Genomic DNA, 21,286 nt, shown 5'->3' on the forward strand with positions numbered 1-21,286 from the left:
CACGACTGTGACGTCAGCTGGCCAAGGAGAGGCGGGGAAGACTGATGGCAGGAGGGAGATGAGAAAAGTAGTCCATCTTCTGCAACAAATAAAAACGTTGCCTTAGAAAAATACAATCCTACCCGGGATTGATTGGTTTTTCATTGCTTACAGGATAAAGTGGGACGATCCACTTTGCATTAGGGGACAAACTGAAAATTGTGGCGTGTGGCCTAAACGCGGAAGGAGATGAGATTAATTGCACCACGGTGAACCACTTCAAAGGGAGAGAGAGCAAAATGAGTCGTAAAATGTATTGGCGGTGAAATTTATTGTAGCTTGGGGAAGGAGAGAGTAGTGTTAAGACGCATTTAAACGTTTTTAAATACGTATCGAAAACATTTGGAGACAACTTTGCTACGTGGCGCTTTATTTCCAAAGATGCAGGAAATGCTTTGACGGAATATTAACGGTCAACTGATCGCTGTCAAAAGTGTGACGCTCATTTCTAATAAACTGGTTTGTACCAAAATTATTTGCATCGCATATATAATATAATAATATATATAATACAATATAATCCCAAGAAAACCTGCTATACATTACAGCCTAGAGTCCACGCGAAAATGTGAGAGCTTGTTTAGAGATTTTTTTTTCAAAATACAAATTATATACCGAGTGCAACTTGTTACTGTTACAATAACCCCTTTACGATTGATTATAAGAAATGGCCATTTAATGGTCACTTTAAACTGTCTAGTATAAAGATTTTTTTCCAGCTGAAAATAGTGCTCGAAAATTATTTGAAACTAATCAGTCTGGTTCAAAACACTTAGAAATCTAAATTCTGCAGAGATTACCAAATTTCCAAAAGAAAAAGAATCAGAGCAATAATTGAACAAGATTTTGCTACTGCTAATTATAGCATAACGTCTATTTAGCTAGAGCTACCGTAGATAAGCAAAATCTACCCACATCAGATCAACAGTTTTAGACCATATTTTTCCCCAGAGCTCATAACTCCCTAATCCCGCCACCCACAATACTTTTAACTGTTCTAGATGATATAAAAAATAGTAAAATACATTTTTAACAGACGCAAAAATATTTTCACTAAGATGTGTCTGACTCTTCACGCCCACATGGACCCTAGCACACTGGCTCCCCCACCACCTGCCCCCTTGTGTCATCTCATCATTTTCCATTCCCCTCTCCTTTTGCCTTCAATCTCTCCCAACCTCAGGGTCTTTTCCAATGAGTCCTCTCTTATTTAATGGCCAAAGTATATATATTTTTAAATCAAGTTTATTATTTTTGTATAGCTTATACATATCATTATGTGAATAGTGTGATATCTGAGTATCATAAAATTCAATACAAATAAACATATTATTACATTCCATTTTCCTTACTCCATATTATTAATACATTGCTTTATCACCCTTCCATTCTAAACTTTAACATTTCCCCCCCTTTCACATTATTATATTCAAAGACATGATAATCTGTTTTATTATTCATATTCCCATTATTTAAGTCTTCCTCTCTTTATATATTAAAGTTCCTTTCTTTCTTCCATTAATATCTCAGTAGTGACTTTTAATATCTATTACAATCATTTAAAGCATTCAACATATTCCTATTCTATCTTTTTTCTAATTTTCTAATTCAAACTCTAGTTTTCTTGTTGCATATAATTCTATTATTACGCATAGCTGTATCTTCTCATTTCCAATTAATAGTAAATTCTCATTTATAATTTTTCTAGTTATATATACATTTATAGTAAAATGTTTATCCTAATATTTATATTACATACCAACTAATTATCCAGATGATATCATTCTAATATTAATACCATTATTAAAATATGATCATAGCTTTTTCTCCCCTTAACCATTATCTGTTGTCCACATCCAATCCTTTAATCCTACCTTTGTTTTACTTCTCCATATTTTTCTCTTAAGTCTTTTATTCCATCTACCTCAAAGTTTATAGTCTGAATCCATAATTTAATTTTTTCTCCTTGCCGTGCCCTTTCCCACTATTTAATCTGAAAGCTTTCTGTTCAAAATCCTATATCCCCCCACCCCAAGCCTCTTCCTGTTCCTCCCATTTCTTTTTTTAAATCTTTTAAAGTGTTTCCCCCATTTTAAATGATGGTTAAATGATCTGGATTTAGGAGATTTAATTACCGAGCCATTGTCATGGTCAGATCATTTTCTCCTTCGTCTAGACTTTTGGACCGCCGCTCAACACCGCAGGGAGACGGGACCAACACGCTGGTTCCGTCCCAGGCGCCTGATGGACCCAGAGAGGTTCCTGATGGAGCTTGGGCCACTTCCTGAGGATCTGGCTGAGGAGCTAGTTGCGGCCTGGGAACGGGCCGCGACTGGCGCTTTAGACCGTATCGCGCCTTTGCGGCCTCTGACCCGGCGCAGATCTCAACCAGCTCCTTGGTTTTCCGAGGGGCTGAGGGAGATGAAACGCCGGAGAAGATGCCTAGAGAGTGCCTGGAGATCCAGCCGTTCCGAGGCTGACCGGACACTAGTTAGGTCCTATAGTAGGACTTACCTAGTGGCACTGAGGGAAGCGAAGCGTTCTTACGTTTCCTCCCTCATTGCGTTGGCAGATAACCGCCCGGCGGCCCTGTTTCGGGTGACCCACTCCCTCCTTCATCAGGAGGTGTGGGATGACCCCTTACAGGGCCGTGCCGAGGAGTTTAGTGGTTATCTATACGATAAAATCGTTCAGCTTCGGGACGGATTGGATAAACATTGGGTAGATCCAGGTGAGAGGCTGGAGACATGTCTTGTTGAGACTATTTGGGATGGATTTGATCCTGTGACTCCCGACGACATGGACAGGTTGTTGGGGCGGTTGAATGCCACCACATGTTTATTGGATCTGTGCCCCTCCTGGTTGGTGCTGGCCACACAGGAGGAGACACGAGGCTGGCTCCAGGGGATTATCAATGTTTCTTTGATGGAGGGGGTTTTCCCCGCCGCCTTGAAAGAGGCAGTGGTGATGCCCCTCCTCAAGAAGCCCTCCCTGGACCCAGCTGTTTTAGGAAATTATCGTCCTGTCTCCAACCTTTGCTTTGTGGCAAAGTTTGTTGAGAGTGTAGTGGCATGTCAATTACCCCAATACCTGGATGAATCTGTCTATCTAGACCTGTTCCAGTCTGGCTTCCGACCCGGGTACAGTACGGAGATGGCTTTGGTCGCGTTGGTTGATGGTCTCTGGAGGGCCAGGGACAGGGGTTGCTCCTCTGCCCTGGTCCTATTAGATCTCTCAGCGGCTTTTAATACCATCGACCATGGTATCCTGCTGCATCGGTTAGGGAGTTTGGGAGTGGGAGGCACCATTTATCGGTGGTTCTCCTCCTATCTCTCTGACCGGTCACAGACGGTGTTGGCAGGAGGGCAGAGATCGACCGCGAGGCCCCTCACATGTGGGGTGCCGCAGGGGTCGATTCTCTCGCCTCTCCTGTTCAACATCTATATGAAGCCACTGGGTGAGATTATCAATGGCTTTGGGGTGAGGTACCAACTGTACGCTGACGATACGCAGCTGTACTTTTCCACCCCAGGCCATCCCAACGAAGCCATCGAAGTGCTGTCCTGGTGTCTGGAAGCTGTACGGGTCTGGATGGGGAGAAACAGGCTCAAACTCAATCCCTCCAAGACGGAGTGGCTGTGGATGCCGGCACCCCGGTACAGTCAGCTGCAGCTGCGGCTGACTGTTGGGGGCGAATCATTGGCCCCAGTGGAAAGGGTGCACAACTTGGGCATCCTCCTGGATGGGCGGTTGTCTTTCGAAGATCATCCGACGACCGTCGCCAGGAGGGCTTTTTACCAGGTTCGCCTGGTTCGCCAGCTGCGCCCCTTCCTTGACCAGGATGCCTTATGCACGGTCACTCATGCTCTGGTTACCTCTTGCTTGGACTACTGCAATGCTCTCTACATGGGGCTCCCCTTGAAGAGTACCCGGAGGCTCCAGTTGGTTCAGAATGCAGCTGCGCGGGTGATAGTGAGAGCCACACGTTGCTCCCATGTAACACCACTCCTGTGCAGTCTGCACTGGCTACCTGTGGTCTTTCGGGTGCACTTCAAGGTTTTGGTGACTACCTTTAAAGCGCTCCATGGCTTAGGGCCAGGGTACTTACGGGACCGCCTGCTGTTACCGAATGCCTCCCACCGACCTGTACGCTCGCACAGAAAGGGACTCCTTAGGGTGCCGTCCACCAAGCAATGTCGGCTGGCGGCCCCCAGGGGGAGGGCCTTCTCTGTGGGGGCTCCCACCCTTTGGAACGAACTTCCCCCTGGACTTCGGCAACTGCCGGACCTTCGGACATTCCGCCGTGAGCTGAAGACCTATTTGTTTGTTCGCGCAGGACTGGCATAGGATTTTAATTAGTTTTAATGTTTTAATATTTTATAATTTATGGGGTTTTATTCTAAATGTTTTAATTTGGCCATTTGTGTAATAAGTTTTTTAATTATGGTTTTATGTGTATATTGCTGTTGTTTTTACTATGGCTGTAAACCGCCTTGAGTCCTTCGGGAGAAGGGCGGTATAAAAATTTAATAAATAAATAAATAAATTTTAGTTCCTCAATCCTTATTAATTTTAAAAGTATCTCCTCCTTGTTATCTTCTTTTTGCTGGTTTCTCAATTCTAATTCCCCTTCTCTTCCAATTGTTAATTTCATTCTTTCCTTGTCCTGGTCTTTCCTCCTTGTCTCTTGTATAGAATTTTCTCATCTTCTATCTATACAATCAAATATTTCCACCATATCCTTCTGTAGTTCCAGTATAAGGTCCTTAATGCTTTGAATCATTGACTCCATTCTGTTTAAATCTCAGCAATCATCAGTTCCAAAACCAAGCCTCCAAGTTTTAATGTCTCATCCATGTTCAAACAAATTAGTTAGTTACTTCAGGCATCCTCCACCTCTCAAGTCTTTTTATATATCCAATAATATTCAGGGGTCTTATTAAATAAAATCTTATTTAATATTCCAGTCTCCAGTGGTTAAAGGGTAAATATGTATAGTTCAATAGTTATTTTCATTTATTTCAATGTTTACTCCTAAGTTGCAAAAATTCACTTTCATTAGCTTCACTCTGCTACCTCTCTGTTTTTATTTTGACAAGTTCAATTTATTTATCTTGTTTGTTTTCACAATAATTGCACACCACTGTAACAAATGGTTCTAAAATGTATTCCCCTTTTTTGGGGGTCTGGCTTCAGCAATAAATCTTTTCTCACCCAGACGACACATCATTCACCGTTTCTCTCCTTCTGCACAAACTTATGATTTCTGGCTCTTCCCCAGCTTCATGGCAGCCACTTTGACTGCTGCTGCTCCTAGTCTTCAAATGAGGGGCTGAAGCTTCAGTATCAGTCATTCCAAAGAATAGTCAGAGTTGATTTTCTGTAGGATTGACCGATTTGATCTCCTTGCAGTCCAAGGGACTCTCACATTTTCTTCAACACAATTCAAAAGCATCAATTGTCCAGTGCTCAGCCTCCCTTACACAGTCATACATTATTACTGAGAATTATAGCTTTGACTATATGGACCTTTGTAGCAAGGTGATGCCTCTGCTTTTTAATATGCTATCTTGATTTGCTGTAGCTTTCCTCCCATGGAGCAAGCATCTTTTAATTTCATGGCTGCAATCACCATCTGCAATGATCTTGGAGAACAGACAGTAAAATCTGGCACTGCTTCCATTCTTCTCTTTCCATTTGCAAGGAGGTGACAGGACTAGATGATCTTAATTTTTTTTTTAATGTTGTTTCAAGCCAATTCTGCTTTTTCACCCTCAAGAGGCTCTTCAGTTCCTCTTCAACTTCTGCCATTACAGTGTTATCTTCTGGATAGCTGAGGTTGTTGATATTTCTCGGGGCAATCTTAATTCCAGTTTTGATTCATCCAGCCCGACATTTTGCATGATGTACCGTGTTTCCCCCAAAATAAGACCCTGTCTTATATTTTTTGAACCCTGAAATAAGTATGTGGCCTTATTTTGGGGGGTGTCTTATCCCCCCTGTACCAGTATGAGGCAGGGGGGCAAGCAGCCCCTCGTGGCAGCTTCCCAAAGAGTTGCAGCAGGCCATCCCACCATTCACAAAACAGCTGATTCGTGGTAGTGCTCAGGCCACCGCCTCCAGCAAATGTGGCCACTTTTGTGGCAGCAAAAGAAGCCGGATGCCAAGCAACGCACCCCACACGCCTCGCACTCTTCTTACCTAACGATGAAAGTCACAGCAGAAAATTCCATCCACGGAACACCTGCCTCAGGGGTGCTGCTCTAGCCAGCACCTCCAGCAAGCGCAACCACTTTTGCCATCGATTGCGGCCACAAAAGCAGCAGGAGGCCAAGCGGTGTGCCCCACGTGCCTTGTGCTAGCCTTTCAAAGGGTACTGTAGCAACAGCTATCCACAATTTCTTTACCCTTATTTTGTCCCAACCCATGTGGCCCAGTACCATGCGTATTTCAACAAATAGAAGATTCATGTGGAAACAAGTTGTAATACCCCAACTTTAAAACATGTAGCCTTAACATATTCAAATATGAACTTTAGTGAAAATCACATTTTGGTAAAATAAAGTAGTACAAATGGATATTTACAGATGGGACTTTCTTGCATTGCAGCATTATTAACAAGATTAATGATTGACATTGAAATGTTTAGGTTCCAAAGTAATGCATAATAAAGTTTGTTTCATTATAAATCATGCCTCTTAGTCAAAGCCAAACAATTCTATAGAATCAAATAGAAATTTATCCAATAGGACAAAAAGCTTTCTCTAGACAGAAATGGGAGAATGCCAATAACGAATCATAAAAGAAACTTTTCTGAAGAATACCTAGTTCTATGTTCCATACTTGGCCACATATTACATATTTTAGTCAAGTAAAATTAATTTTATTTTTAGCTATAAACTAATTTGTACTAAACAAAGCACATTTTTCACTTCTCCACCTTTTCATGTAGCTATATTAATCTGGGAGATTTGATATTTTAAAATTGTATATTTTTTTATGCCCTCTGCATTTTAGTAATACTGACAAAACTATGAAAAATTCTTTTACCAAAGTGCATGTAAGCACCAGGATTAAAATTCTACTTTTCTTACTACCACTGCTGCTATTGCAAAACAAGCTTGCAATGACTACCATTAGATCATCATTCAACGCATGGTAATGCAGGGTACTTCCTCCCATTTTATATTCCAGATGAAGGGGTTACCTGGAAGAGAGATGGGAAATATAGATAGGGCAGGACTGAGGGAAACTTCAAATGCAAAAATAGGAAAATCTCCATCTATCAGTGACAAGATGAATTCCAGTAAGGCAGATTGACAACATGCTGAAACATCTAAGATATAAGCTTATAGTATAAGCCAGTGATGGCTAACCTTTTTTGTACAGAGTGCCCAAAGTGAGTGCATGTGCGAACCCCCAAAATGCAATGCACACGCGCACCTCTGCGCATGCGTCCCAACCCCCACGCATGCTGAAACCAGAACAGCTGACCGTTGGGAGGCATGCACATGTGCAGCGGAGCTGAACTGGGGCAATGGCTTGCATGCCTTCAGAGAGGGTGCTGTGTGCTATCTCTGGCATGCGTGCCATAGGTTCCCCATTATGAGTATAAGTAAACAAAATAGACCTGATCCATAATTTTAAGGAAACCACTTTATAACCTATTATATTCTCTAAAAGCTGTTTTGATTCCTTTTTAAACATCAAATAAGGAACGTTACATATACAGTAATAGGTTGTGGTTTCCTTAATATCACAGTTCAGTTTACTGTGTTATCTTCCCCAAGTTCACCATGTTAATGGGGATATATTTGTTTTGGAAGGAGAAATAAAAAATCTCAATGAAAGTTCTGTTAACCAGTTAATTGAAAGAACAAAACAACGCATGGTCAATATTTGAAGGATTTAGAAAAAAAAAGCCAATTAAAAACCCACATGGAGTTGGTTAAGATCAATAGGGTTAAAGAAATTAAGGGCTTTATTTTAGTGACTCAAGAACAGTTTTTGCTAATTGCATGAAGGCAAAAATTAAATCTCTAACGAACAGCAATTATCACTTTTCTAGTAAAAAGGATAAAACAATTGACCACTTGATCAATTGCTGTAGCAAAATTTCACCGAGTGTGAGTATTATAACCGAGTTGCCAGAATTGTTAGAAATTTTGCCAGACATTTGGATTTGAATGTAATAAAAACTACTGGGACCATCAAGTTGAGCATTGGAAAAATGAGTGGATTAACATTTTATGGGACTTTTATATCCAAATAGATAGGCATCTTGTTCATAACATGCCTGATATAACAGCCATTGAAAGAAAATCTGGTTCATTGTTATTCCAGGTGATACTAAGATTGAGAGAAAACAATTGGAAAAAAATATATAATCGCAGAATGTTTATGGAAAAATAAATCCATTGTTGTACCAATCATGATTGGAGCCCTTGAAGCAATACCTAAAGGACTTCCTTGATACCTGGAAATATTGATCAGATCTGAATGCCCTAATTTTATAAACTACCACCCTGCAAGGAACTGCCTATATTCTTAAATGATACCTTAATTGGGTATCATCAACATACTGATAGCAAACCGGCAAATGACTTGCAGTGGTTTCATGTGTATGTTGAAAACAAAGACAGAATAAAGCCCCGCAGCACCTCACCTGATGTGATTGGGTCCCCACCAATCAACGCAGAATGAACATTAGCAAATATTATCAAGGAATATATACCTTCATTTCTTTTATATTTAATTGTTATCAACAAAACCAATTATTAAATTGAAAAGTAACAAATGTATTTCATAAATTTGGCCTAAAGGGTCCTGCCTTAGTCATTAAAGCCAGTTGGGTGGCTTTGGGCCAGTCATTTTCTCAACCCAACCCATCTCACAGGGAAAACAGGAGGAGGAATGTATGTTGGATATGTTCACCACCTTGAGTTATTTGTAAATAAAGGCAGCATACAAATAAATGCATTGAAAATAAAAAATACTGATATAATAGTCAGTATCTTAATATAAGATGAATGTATTGATCTTATGAAACCCCACTTATTTTGTATTGATTTCTCATCAAAAATTTTTTTGAGAACTTTAATTATACCAATTACTCAGGAATAGCCAATGAGACCAATAAAAAAAAATCAAGTGATTTTAATAAACTAATCACAGCCAAAGAGAACACTTCTGCAGCTTTGTAAAGGCAATGATTGTGGGGAGAGAAAAAAAACGGAATCGAATACCACTTGTTTTGTTTTCTAATTGTCAGTTCAGAACCAGGACTGATGAGTTCTCTTCCAAGGACAGAAGACGATATCTTTGCCCTGGTCTTCCTCCTAGAACAGGGCTGTCAAACTCCCAGCCCATGGGCTGGATACATCACGCACTGGCCACATTCAAGCCCGGTTTAGCCAAGGGGGGAGGGGGGGGAGTCCCGATACATCACATGACATCACTGTGACATGAGTTTGACACCCCTGTCCTAGAAGTTAAAGCTTTTCTGGTGACTCTATTCCTATAATTGAGAACAGAGTTTTCACTACCACTCCTTTTGCTAGATTGCAATGTCAAAATCATCAGTATAATTCACTACAAAGACTACTACAAGGAGTTACAGCAAGCATTTGTGATCTCGCATTAACAGAAATAAACTTTAATGGTAGCAATTTACAGACTTTGGGGAAAAACAATTACCATTTAACTTTCCAATTATTGAATTAAAACAAGACATCATTTAATTTTGTAAACTATTACATAAAAGCTGGTTTAGTCAAGTTGAAACTGTAAAATTGTCAATATTTTATTAGATCATAGAATGAATCACATAAAGTATTCATATAGTTTTTTCTTCCAATAATTGAACGTAAACTCCGTGTTATCACAATTTCTTTGATAACCCATTCAAATTCGAAAAGTACCAGTGTCTCAAATACTGTCATGTCAAGTCGTATCGTTAAACAGAAAATTTATACAGCACACACACCACACACCCAGATCCCCAATCTTTCACAATGTATTAGAAAACTTGAAAAAATAAACTACAGTTGTACTACAAAAAATAGCTCTGTCATAGATTAACTTGAAAGTGAGATCATCCATCAAGGAATCAAAGTTGAGAGCTGTGAATCCCTCCCCCCACACACACTTATTTTCCTTGAGGCAATGCTTTTCTTAATAGTTTATTGAACTATCTTTCAATCTACAGAAGGAGTAAGCAACTTATTTTCTACTAGCATACAATTAAGCAGTTTTCAATTAAGAGCTAGAAATTTAAAGAAGCAATCCTGTATTCATTAAAACGAAAATCCTACATAGACGATATATTGTAAGTTGCCCACCCTGGGCCTCTGGAATGTTAAACCTACAATCCTATGTATATTTATTGAATTAAGTGCCTCTAAATGGACATCCAGAAGATTGCACTGTAAAGTAGTAAAAATTTGAAAATATTCCTTCATCTAACATTCCATTAAATTACTGGTTGTACAGAGAACATATAACCAGTACATGATTTTAATTTCATTAAAACAAGGCATATACATTCAATTACATTAAAAGAGATATGGGGAAAGATCCTATTTTAAAAATGTATTTGCTAAAATCACTAAAAAAACTTGCATTTAAAAATAGTTGATAAAAATATTCCTCTGGATTGTACAAGGCAGCGGTGAGAGAACCACTGATTAAACTTTTACTCAGATTTTTCTTCTTTTTCTCCTGGTGTATCAGATACTGGGTCCTGAAAAAAGAGAAAACTTAGTAGTAGTAATACTTTATTTCCAAGTTCAAACTTAAAAGCACTTAAAACATTTCAAATTTGATATATAGGCCAACACAACATTTATATCATGAGCCAAGATGTATTAAATCATTTCAATCAGTTTAAAATTTCTGCTTCAGTGTAGCCATTATATATTAACATGTTCAATCCATGAATTTACAAAATTTAAGGAATACAATATTGCTCCATAACTAAGAGCTACAGTGGGTTATATCATATCTGCATTTTCTGCGATTCTATTCTCTTATTAAGGAAACCTAGCAATTCCTGAATAAGCTTGAGAATGTTACTTTATTATACTCAAACATAATTAAAAATGATACATGGCTGAAATTTGATGAATTGATTTATATGCTGTGAATATTCAGGCTGAAAATTGTTTTGTTCTCTATGCTCTTAAATAGGAATATTTATAGTGGACATTAAGTCAAATCTATTTTTTCCGTTAGATATTTTATGGAAAGGAAACAGGAAATAGAGGACTAATTTACCAAACCCGGGTACAAGACTTCACTTTTTGCCATTTTCAATCCTTGAACTCTGTTCTATCTCTTTCCGACTGCCCTTTCACCCCATAAATAAGTATTATGACACTAAATTTTTAAAGTGTCCTCACATAAATACAATAGCAAGCTGCAAGGGTATCTACATACAGTTCTCTACTGAGGTGAAATGAAGTCTATCTTTTGAAACAGACAAATTAACTTAAAAGAAACTCCAGATATCTATGGTTTGATAGAATTACCTCCTCACTTTTTGTTTCTCCATTTTCTGCAGGCAAACTATCCTTTATTTCTTTTTTGTTATTATCTTCAGTTTGTTTATCTTTCAGTCCTTTTCTCCCTTTTGTTGAAGCTCTCTTTTCCTCAGACTTAACCTATAATAATTCAGAATAGATAATTCATAAAGGCAATTATCAACCATTGATTGGTAACTTCATTTCTAAAGCACTGGGCAAAGCATACAACAAGTTACTCAAATAAAGCTATTCTTATAAGTTACTTACAAACAAGTAGTCCTTGATTCACAATAAGAATTGAGCCCTAAATTTCCATTGCCAAGCAAGGCAGTTGTTAGTGAGTTTTGCTGGTTTACAATTTTTGCTAGTCATTAAGTGAATCACTCTAGATGTTAAGTGAATCATGTGGTCATTAAACAAATTTGGCTTCCCCCATTGATTTTGCTTGTCAGAAGCCCTCTGGGAAGGTTACAAATGGTGATCTCATTACCCTAGGACAGTGCAACACACAAAAATACATTCCAGTTGCCAGGCAGCTGAATTTTGATTATGTCACCATGGAGTTACTATTATAAGTGTGAATACACATCATGTAACTTTTTTCAGTTCCATTGTAAGTTTGAACAATCACTAAATGAATGATTGTAAGTCAAGGACAAACTGTATACTACAATATTAAATTTCTGTTGAAAATAGTTTTGCAATTTGAAAAGTTTTACAAAGCTAAGTCATCAGATGGTAAATTATAATAGAGAGACCGTGGTAGTTAATGTGCATATTTTTAAATCATCAGCCAGCTTCCAAAGCAGAGTTCAAGTAATCGAATATACTTCCCACAAAAAATAAATCCTTACCTTTGAAGTGGGCTTTTTTGGTTTTATCTCGACTTTGGCAATGGCCGGTTTCTGAAAGGAACACAAACACATGTTTATTATGCCTCCCTCTTTCTACAAATTGCAATAATAAGTCAATCAAAACTTCTACTCACAGCCGATAATCGTGCGGATCGCCTCTTCGGCTGTTGCAAAACAGAAGGACAAAATCCTGAAGTTAATAGCCTGCTCAGTACTACCTACATAACCTCTTTCCCTCCGTTTCTGTTAGTATTCCAGCCACGCAACACTTACCTCTTCTTCAGCAGGATTCACCTATAACGAAAGTTAATAGTATTAAAAACCGCGGGAGATGACATCGCATGCGCATAACAGGCTGAAACGATACCAGGAGTTGTGACCTCACGGCGCGCACGCCCCCTTTCCCACCGCCGTATCGGGATCACTAAGCTGAGGCCGAGTTGCGCCAAAGGCCACGCAAAATTTAAGAGGCGGGAGTGCGCTCGAAGTTTTCGGAATTACTTCGAAAGGAGGCCAACTCGCGGCCACTAATAATCGCCACGTCCCCCACCCACCCCTCTTGGTTCCCTCCACGAGCACCGAAATACTGGGCCTCACGCCGGAGCCGCCACAGAAAACTATTCCAATTTTAAAAGAGAACGCCCTCCCGGTCTTATTTTTTAAAATAAAATTTATCAATCATAAAAGAAATGGCAAGATGAGGTAACGATGAGAAAGAGACCGTGCGTCCTTGACGCACGTTAGTGTGCGCGCGCGCCTGTCGCCAACCTTTCTCTTCGGCATGGCTGAGTAAGCTGCCCTCGCCTTTTCTTGTGCTTTATATTTTTTGCCCTTAGCGTCAGGCCGCGCGGGGACTTGTTCTTACAACCGGAGCGGTGACGACTGCTAGTTCTTACTCCAGCCTACGGGAGCCGGATTCTCACTGCTGCGCACAAACTGTCTCTTGACTGCTGATCTCCCCCCCACCCCATCCCAGCAGCGCCAGCGGCACTGCAACAAGATCCAGCCGGATTGAAGGGAAGAGAGGGCGTGCGCGCGCGCTCTCCTCAGCGCCGCCCTCTCTCGACTGGGCGCGCTCCTTCCTATTGGCCGCCTGACTTGTAGGACAGCTAATACACCTCAACACTCGGCCCCATCTGCAAGGCCAGATTTGTCCCTTTGAATTTGGTCTACCTCGGAGACACGAACGCCTTCTAGGCGGATCTAACCGGGGTTCCGCCCACTTCGCACACGTCACAGTAGAAGTGTGACAGATGGCCACCGCATCTGCGCATTGCTGAACGACTTTTGTGAGGCACCGTCGCGCCGCAAAGATGCGCGCTTGCGCATTTTTGACAAGTGGGCGCTCGCCTCAAGTGTTTGTCCGCTCGCCTAATTATTTATCCTGAGAACAGCGTTTCTCTCTCCTTTTTATTTGCACATCTCTAACCCAAGACATGACTGAACTACGTGTTGAGGCGAAACATTTGACGACGGAGGGTGGCGCATGGCTTCTCGTCCTGAGCTCCGTGTTCTTATGCAACCTCCTCAAAATCCTTCTACCCTCCTGTTCTTCCATTGTAAGTGTCAATGGTCCATCGGGTTTCCATGGCGACCGCATCTGATGCACTCTTTGACCTTTTATTTCTCAGTAGAAGAGAAACTATTGAATTGTATCCTGGGGATGGAAGAGAGATGCATGAGAGGAAGCATTCTAATGTCGCTTCCTACCCCATTTTTATTTTCTCCTTATATTTAATGTGTGGCAACACTTCCCAAAGTAGTATTCTGCTCCAAGTCCAAGATTTGCTAGCTTGCATGGATACAGCAAGTTATATAGCCCCAACAAATGTTTTTTCAGAGATGTTTCCTTGCCAGATTTCTCAATGCCTTCAGCATTGACATCTTCTAATGTACTGCCTTCACTGGAAAAGTTCTTTAGAATTCTGGTAGACATTTGGACATGTATCTTGAAAATAACCTGTTGAGCTGTATAACACAGTTAAAAATGGAAATGCTTTGTGATACTTTGTATCACATCATAAAATGGTTTATTATCATTTTATGTCATTGAATGCTTTATAACATTTGCCAGATTTCAGTTCCACAGGGATCATGGGTTCCATGTTTTGGTCACAGTTAGCCCATTTGAGGTATCTTAGTTCAAAAATGGTTGCCCTATGATGCACTGCTTTGCCCAGTTAAAAGATACACACAGATTTTAGTATATAGATTCAAAAGGAAATATCCATTGGATCCTGGTGTCAAAGCTGAATAATCATTTGAAGTTTTTAAATGTATCTACAGTAGTTAGAGGAAACTAGTTTTGCTATGGAGTCCATCCTCATGTAAGAATAAAATTAAGGCACTCCTCAAAGCTAGCTTGTCTAACTTCTGCATTTGACCAAAAAATAATAATTGCAAAAGGGAATCATGATTCCTAATTAGAACGACATGTGAATTTCTTAGTGTTAGAAAGTTGTCTTTCTAACATTTCATTGGACTCTGCCTTTCTGTAATTTTTATTTATTGTCATTTCAGTTTGTAGGCAATTTTATTTCCAAAGGCTCCAAGTGGCTTATAAAATATTTTACAAACTAGGATTAAAACTGTTGGAAAAGCAACAACAAGCTACCTGATGTACCAACATTTGAGCTAGTATGTTTTCTGTTATTCTGGAGTGCTTTCCTGAAGAACCATGTTAACAGCTCTCCAAAAATGTAATAGGTAGAATGTGGTCCTCTAGCAAGCTTTCACTCTAAGATTTCACCAGATGAGCTGATTCAGCTTGGAAGAGGAGTCTTACAGTTCTAGTGTGATGAAATTCTAATTCTGGAAATAACCATTTTTTCCAAATATTGCATACAAAGAACCGAACAATATTTGTTATGAATGTTGTGATTATTTTATGTAATGGTATGTTAGACACTCATTTAAAATTATGAAATAAGACTAAATAGACTTTTAGACTTCCTTTTCTCTTTATCAGATATCTAGGTTGCTACAAAAGGATGCTGAACAGGAATCTGAAATGCGATCTGATATTCAGAGCATGAAGCAAGAACTTTCTACCATTAGTATGATGGATGAATTTGCCAGATATGCTCGATTAGAAAGGAAAATTAATAAAATGACTGATAAGCTTAAGACAAATGGTACAGATTTGTTAACTATATTTGTATAATTTCAGTTCATTTTTGCCAGCTTTTTTCAAAAGCGTTGCTAATCTTATGATTTCATAGGTACAAAATGAAATATGGTGATATTGAAATGCATTTTGACTGGGGATTAAGCTGTATGCTGGCTCATCTTATATTCTTATGTAAAAACTTTAGCTTTTTAAAGAAATTAAAAGTTATATATGCACTTTTAATTCAAATTAACTGTAGATTTATTTTTTAAAATAATGCATTTTTCATTTAATTAATTGGAATTGCTTAAAACGATTTTTTTTACAAGTTTCTGTGTATGTATACATTCACTCTAAGATTCAATTTATTTCACATGTAACATTTTTCAATACAGGTTATCAAAACTCAGCATAGATTTTTGAAAGAATCTGATTTTTGTATGACATTTCTCAAGTTGCTGAAATAGTAGAAATACGTTTTAATAACAATATTTAAATTTGACATATATATATATATATATATATACACACACACACAAATACAGGTATAGATATTTGCATGTATGTATAAATATATGAATATATGCAATATATATATGTATATAACATGCAATACACACAGATATATGTATCTACACACACATGTACACATGCATGTGTGTGTGTGTGTGTGTGTGTGTGTGTTTTCTGAGGTTTTCGCGGGTGTTTGTATATAGGTCTTTGGTTATTTGGGTTTTCTCCCGCATAAAATTGGAAGTGTCTTGGCGATGTTTTGACGAAATCTCATTCGTCATCTTCAGGCTGGTGTTTTCAGCTTCGTGCTTCTAGGAGCAATGTGTGATCGCAGCTGTTTCTTCCTTTTAACTGCTAGTGGGGGTTTGAATTGATTGGGTGGGAGCTTGGTTGTGTTCTGATTGGGTGGAGGTGTGTTCTGATTGGATGGGGGGGTTGGCTGTGCTCTGATTGGCTGGGAGTGTGTTCCCCAGAGAAAGAACACACCCCCAGTTAATCAGAGTACAGCCAACCCCCCCATCCAATCAGAGCACAGCCAAGTCCCCAACCAATCAGAACATACCTCCACCCAATCAGAACACAGCCAAGCTCCCACCCAATCAGTTCAAACCCCCACTAGCAGTTAAAAGGAAGAAACAGCTGCGATCACACATTGCTCCTAGAAGCACGAAGCTGAAAACACCAGCCTGAAGATGATGAATGAGACTTCGTTGAAACGTTGCCAAGACACTTCCAATTTTACACGGGAGAAAACCCGAATAACCAAAGACCTACATACATACATACATATGTTAGTAACATGGTTAAGTGAATCTGGTTTCCCCATTGACTTTTGTTGTCAGAAGGTTGCTAAAGGTGACCACATGACCCTGGGACACTGCAACTGTCATAAATATGAGTCACTTGCTAAGCATCCAAATTTTGATCATATGACCATAGGGAGTGCTACAACAGTTGTAAGTGTGAAAAATGGTCATAAGTCACTATTTCCAGTGCTGTAACTTCGAACAGTCACTAAACAAATGATTATAAGTCAAGGATTACCTATATGTACACATGTGCATGTGCATATACATACATACACACAGTATTCTATGTTTTTGGAATTTCTGTTTTGATTGAAAAAAAGGAAAATGAAATAAAATAGATATAAATAAGCAAAAACAAGTAAATAGGGATGAAATAAAATTTGCCATAAAATATAACTTCTGTTTATATAAATCACAGATTATTGTTTTTTATTAACAGTGAAAACACGAACTGCTCAACTAGCCAAAATAAAGTGGGTAATAAATATTGTGTTCTACATTTTGCAAGTAAGTAAATTTGAATTATGTACACTAAAGATACATGTTGTAAAAATAAATTCTCTATATAGTAGCTTAAAACTATTAATTATTAATAAAAATAACTACATAGAAAGTAAGATTAGAACTTCTTTCCATATGTCTGTCTTTTTCTTAGTATTAGCTTTGTACATGTATGGTACTGTTTCATACAAAGAGCCATTCATTTGTCTGAAATAATTGCAATTTACAATCAAATCAGACAGATTTGTTAATTAAACCATATGATTTTTCCTTGTCCTGCCTTTCTTTTGAGCAATTAATCATATAATGTTGGGTTGAGTGATGTGCATCCTGATGTGGCTGGAAAAGAATACCTCAGTTCCTTTCCTTGAAATGCAGAGCCAAATCAAGAGTGAGGCAAAAAGTAATCATGTTTCTGATGTTTTTTGAAATAAAAGTATCGTATGAATAGACCTGAATTCATGCAAGTGCATTTTCACAAAATGGTATAGTTACATCACAGTAAGCTTCAGAGATATCTACCATAGTTACTGTAGTAAAAATACAATGGCTTTGTTTGCATCTTTCAAACATATCTGATTTTTTTTTATTTTAGGGTGCCTTAATGATATCATTAATTTGGAAATATTACTCGGAACCAGTTACTGTGCTTCCAAGCAAATGGCTAGCCCCTTTGGAACGTTTAGTAGCGTTTCCAACAGGAGTGGCAGGTAAGACATGTAAAATACTTCCTGCTCTTTTGTATGAATATAATACTTCTTTCTTTCTTGATTTTAAATACATTGTGGGATTTCTTCAGAAACTTTGACCCATAATCTATATCCCTGTATCTGTCTATAGATGTATATTTAACAAACAAAAGCACACATTAACACATTTTTCAGGATTAATTTTTCATAGAGCTGAAAATGTTCCAAATCTAATGACCATCTGCCTGTTATGGTAAATAATATGGGGCTAAATAAATCAGTGTTTCGATTCTAAGACAGTTGTGTCTAACAGCATGCCAATAAGATAGAGCTACCATAGTTCATATATTTAAGGGAAAACTGCATATTAAAGCACCATAATTGTGGCTAAATATTTAAGATTAGAAGTGTATTTCACCTATTAATCATAGTATATTTCAGGGGTGAAATTCAGCAAGATCTGACAGGTTTTGGATACCCGGTAGCGGAAATTTTGAGTAGTTTGAAGAACCGGCAAATACCACTTCTGGCTGGCCCCAAAGTGGGGTGGGAATGGAGATTTTGCAATATCCTTCCCCTGCCATGCCCACCAAGCCACACCACGCCCACAGAACCAGTAGTAAAAAAAATTGAATTTCACCACTGGTATATTTGGTTTATTCCTTTAATGCATCTGAATGGTTCTCATTGGGGGCAAGTCATATAATCCTTTAAAATGAAAAATTAATATGCTAAAAGCAGTTTATTGAGCAATTCCCATTCATTCTAATGAAAATTATAGTAAACCAGATAATTCTGGGGTATGGCCAATGTGCATAAAATCTCTGGATTTTACATATTACTTGTACCATATAATCACCTGAATCAATAATTACTCTTTTTTCCTAAACTCCCAAGGGCAGATTTAAGTACTTATTCATTTTTGCTATGCAAATCTTTTTGATACATATGCATAAACTACTGATACTTGGTATTTATAGCATATTTTTTTATCTTTTATAGGTGGTGTTGGAATTACGTGTTGGTTGGTGGTTTGCAACAAAGTTGTTGCAATTATGCTACACCCATTCAGTTGAGAAAGAAACAAGTTTCACTTTCAGCAATTTAGAACTCCCTGTCATTTTTTCAGTATTCTGCTATGATAGGAGATAAATCACAAGAACGTGAAAGACTAGAAGGGTGCAGTTTTAAAAAAATAAACAAATATTTAAAATTCTCTTCCCTTTATGGAAGTAATAGTATTTGCAAATGAACAATTTTTGTTCACTTCATAGTTGAATATTCAGTAATTGAAATATAATCTACAATCAATGACTTTTATTTGTTGTTATTTCCCTTCATTGTTAGATGTGTAGGATACATGCTGACTATGAAATATTCCTGTGCTCGATGTTATATTTTTATTTCTATTCTCATCTGTTCTTTCTTGTACAGATGGCAAAAGAAAAAAAATAATAATCACAAGCATTTCAGGAAATCAAGAGTACTTCAAAATAATCATAGAATCATAGAATAACAAAGTTGGGAGGAACCTTGGAGGTTTTCTGGTCCAACCACATCCAGGAAATCCTATAGCATCTCAAGCCAGTTGTTCAATCTCTTTTTGAAAACCTTCAGTGATGGAACACTCATAGTTTCTCCTTAATTCTAAGATGGATCTCTCTTTAGTAATCTTTCATCTGTTACTTCCTGTCCTTCCCTTAGGTGCTTTGAAGAATAGGTCAACCCCCTCTTCTCTGTGATAACCCTCAAATATTGGGAAATTACTATTATGTATTATGTCACCTTTAATTCTTCTCTTTGCTAGACTAGACATGCTTGGTTCCCTCAACCATACATCATATGCTTTACCACCAGCCGTCCAATCATCTTTGTCACTCTTCTCTACACTCTTTCTAGAGTCTCAATATCCTTTTTGTATTGTGCAAAAGGGCAATTATATTATATAAAATAGCCCACCATAACTGCTTTAATAGCATCCCAGACAGTCATTGAATTTGTTCCTTTACTCAGATTATCAAAACATTCATTTAATTTCTTTTTACAATCCTTTACAATAATCTCCTTTTGTAAAATAGATTCATTTAATCTCTATCTATAGTTCAAATTCTTAGATGGGGCATGTGCCAAATGATAATAAATTAAGGCTTCAGGGAAATCTTATTTAGAGGCAGAGATTGATAGGCATAAGTCATAAAACATCTTTTTCAAAATTCCTTTAATATTTATATTTAAACAAAATGTGTAAAAAGTACACAAAATAGAGATTTTTGTGAGGCTTATTATAATAACTATAGAAACTAATATCTAATATCTATTAGTTCTAATACTATTATCTCCTAATTCTAATACTATCTCCTATCTCCTAATTCTAATACTATCTAATATCTCCTAACTAATATATCCCAGTTCTAATACTATCTAATATCTAGTATGTAATATCTACTACTTCTAATATCTATACTCATGCTTTAAAACATTTTTTCAATAGTTAAAAATACTGGGTATGGGATGAAAAAGTAAAACAATTAATTAAAATTGTCCAAGAAGGCAATTTTCTGAAAAACATGTTAATGGGCTTGATTGGAAACATCACACTGCAAATCATTATTTGTGTATCAAACCTCATCAGAGGTTTTTTTACGCTGCAACGCTTTTTTCTACCCTCCATGCTTAAATTACTATTTGGACCATTGTTATTTAAGATGCGGTTTGGACCAAACAGTTTTTCCAAAAGAAGCCTTTCTTTTCTGGAGGTATGTTGGGACCATTTTGTTCACCAGCAATTGAAGTGGTTTCTTTTTGACTATCCTTGGGAAATTTGGCAAATAAGGGCTCATAACTAGTGATTGAATCTCCTATAAAGTGGTTATTTCACCCTGTTGCCATTTCTTTGGTCTTCTGCTCATGGTATCTGGGTTGATTAAGGGACCTGTTGAAGGATATCCCTGATGCAAATTTTTAATAGCCCCTGAAAATACATACTGGTTTTTTATATATAGGTGGTGTTCTATGCCTTTGTATTACTGTTGTTAATTTGCTCAAACAGCTTCTTTGTCCTCTTTGTCTTTTTTATTTTCCTTCAACATCTTCCAAATTGTTTTCTTTTGGCTGAATGTGATGTGTAGGAAGACATGATGGTTCTGTCTTTAACTGAATAAACCCTTCTTTCAATAAGTCCAGCTCTTGCCTTTCTCTCCTGTTCTTCTGTCTTGACTGGAATCACACGATGCAAGCCATCATTTTGTAT

The 21,286-nt window shown here is 38.0% G+C and overlaps 2 protein-coding genes across 3 annotated transcripts; one reads left to right on the forward strand and one right to left on the reverse strand.

Moving 5' to 3' along the window:
* Positions 1 to 9,673: 9,673 nt before the first annotated feature.
* Positions 9,674 to 13,395, reverse strand: HMGN1 (high mobility group nucleosome binding domain 1). 2 transcript variants are annotated; one of them, XM_058184577.1, is made up of 6 exons: positions 13,184 to 13,395; positions 12,689 to 12,709; positions 12,550 to 12,579; positions 12,416 to 12,466; positions 11,576 to 11,699; positions 9,674 to 10,780 (listed from the first exon to the last, which is right to left on the reverse strand). In XM_058184577.1, the coding sequence occupies exons 1-6, from the start codon at positions 13,196 to 13,198 to the stop codon at positions 10,767 to 10,769; spliced, it is 255 nt and encodes an 84-aa protein (XP_058040560.1). In that variant the 5' UTR covers positions 13,199 to 13,395; the 3' UTR covers positions 9,674 to 10,766. The 2 variants fall into 2 exon arrangements, with proteins under 2 accessions (XP_058040560.1, XP_058040559.1); XM_058184576.1 differs by having other exon boundaries at positions 11,568 to 11,699; positions 13,184 to 13,389.
* Positions 13,396 to 13,423: 28 nt separating this feature from the next.
* GET1 (guided entry of tail-anchored proteins factor 1) lies at positions 13,424 to 19,350 on the forward strand. The gene is made up of 5 exons (XM_058184574.1): positions 13,424 to 13,974; positions 15,384 to 15,549; positions 17,286 to 17,353; positions 17,943 to 18,057; positions 19,039 to 19,350. Exons 1-5 carry the CDS (start codon positions 13,852 to 13,854, stop codon positions 19,110 to 19,112), a joined length of 546 nt encoding a protein of 181 aa, XP_058040557.1. The 5' UTR covers positions 13,424 to 13,851; the 3' UTR covers positions 19,113 to 19,350.
* The last annotated feature ends 1,936 nt before the right edge of the window (positions 19,351 to 21,286 follow it).

This window comes from Ahaetulla prasina, chromosome 5 (assembly GCF_028640845.1).
Source record: "Ahaetulla prasina isolate Xishuangbanna chromosome 5, ASM2864084v1, whole genome shotgun sequence".
Lineage (NCBI taxonomy): Eukaryota > Metazoa > Chordata > Lepidosauria > Squamata > Colubridae > Ahaetulla > Ahaetulla prasina.

Bases quoted from the DNA above. Each gene is read 5' to 3' on its own strand.
- HMGN1 (XM_058184576.1), bottom strand. The intron at 11,700-12,415 runs GTAAGGATTTAT...GAATTATTATAG, and splicing joins CAAAAAAGCCCACTTCAAAG to GTTAAGTCTGAGGAAAAGAG. The intron at 10,781-11,567 runs GTAATTCTATCA...CTCTTTTTTCAG, and splicing joins GAGAAACAAAAAGTGAGGAG to GACCCAGTATCTGATACACC.
- GET1 (XM_058184574.1), top strand. From the start codon at position 13,852: ATGACTGAACTACGTGTTGAGGCGAAACATTTGACGACGGAGGGTGGC. The intron at 13,975-15,383 runs GTAAGTGTCAAT...TCTCTTTATCAG, and splicing joins TACCCTCCTGTTCTTCCATT to ATATCTAGGTTGCTACAAAA. The intron at 17,354-17,942 runs GTAAGTAAATTT...TTTTTATTTTAG, and splicing joins TTGTGTTCTACATTTTGCAA to GGTGCCTTAATGATATCATT.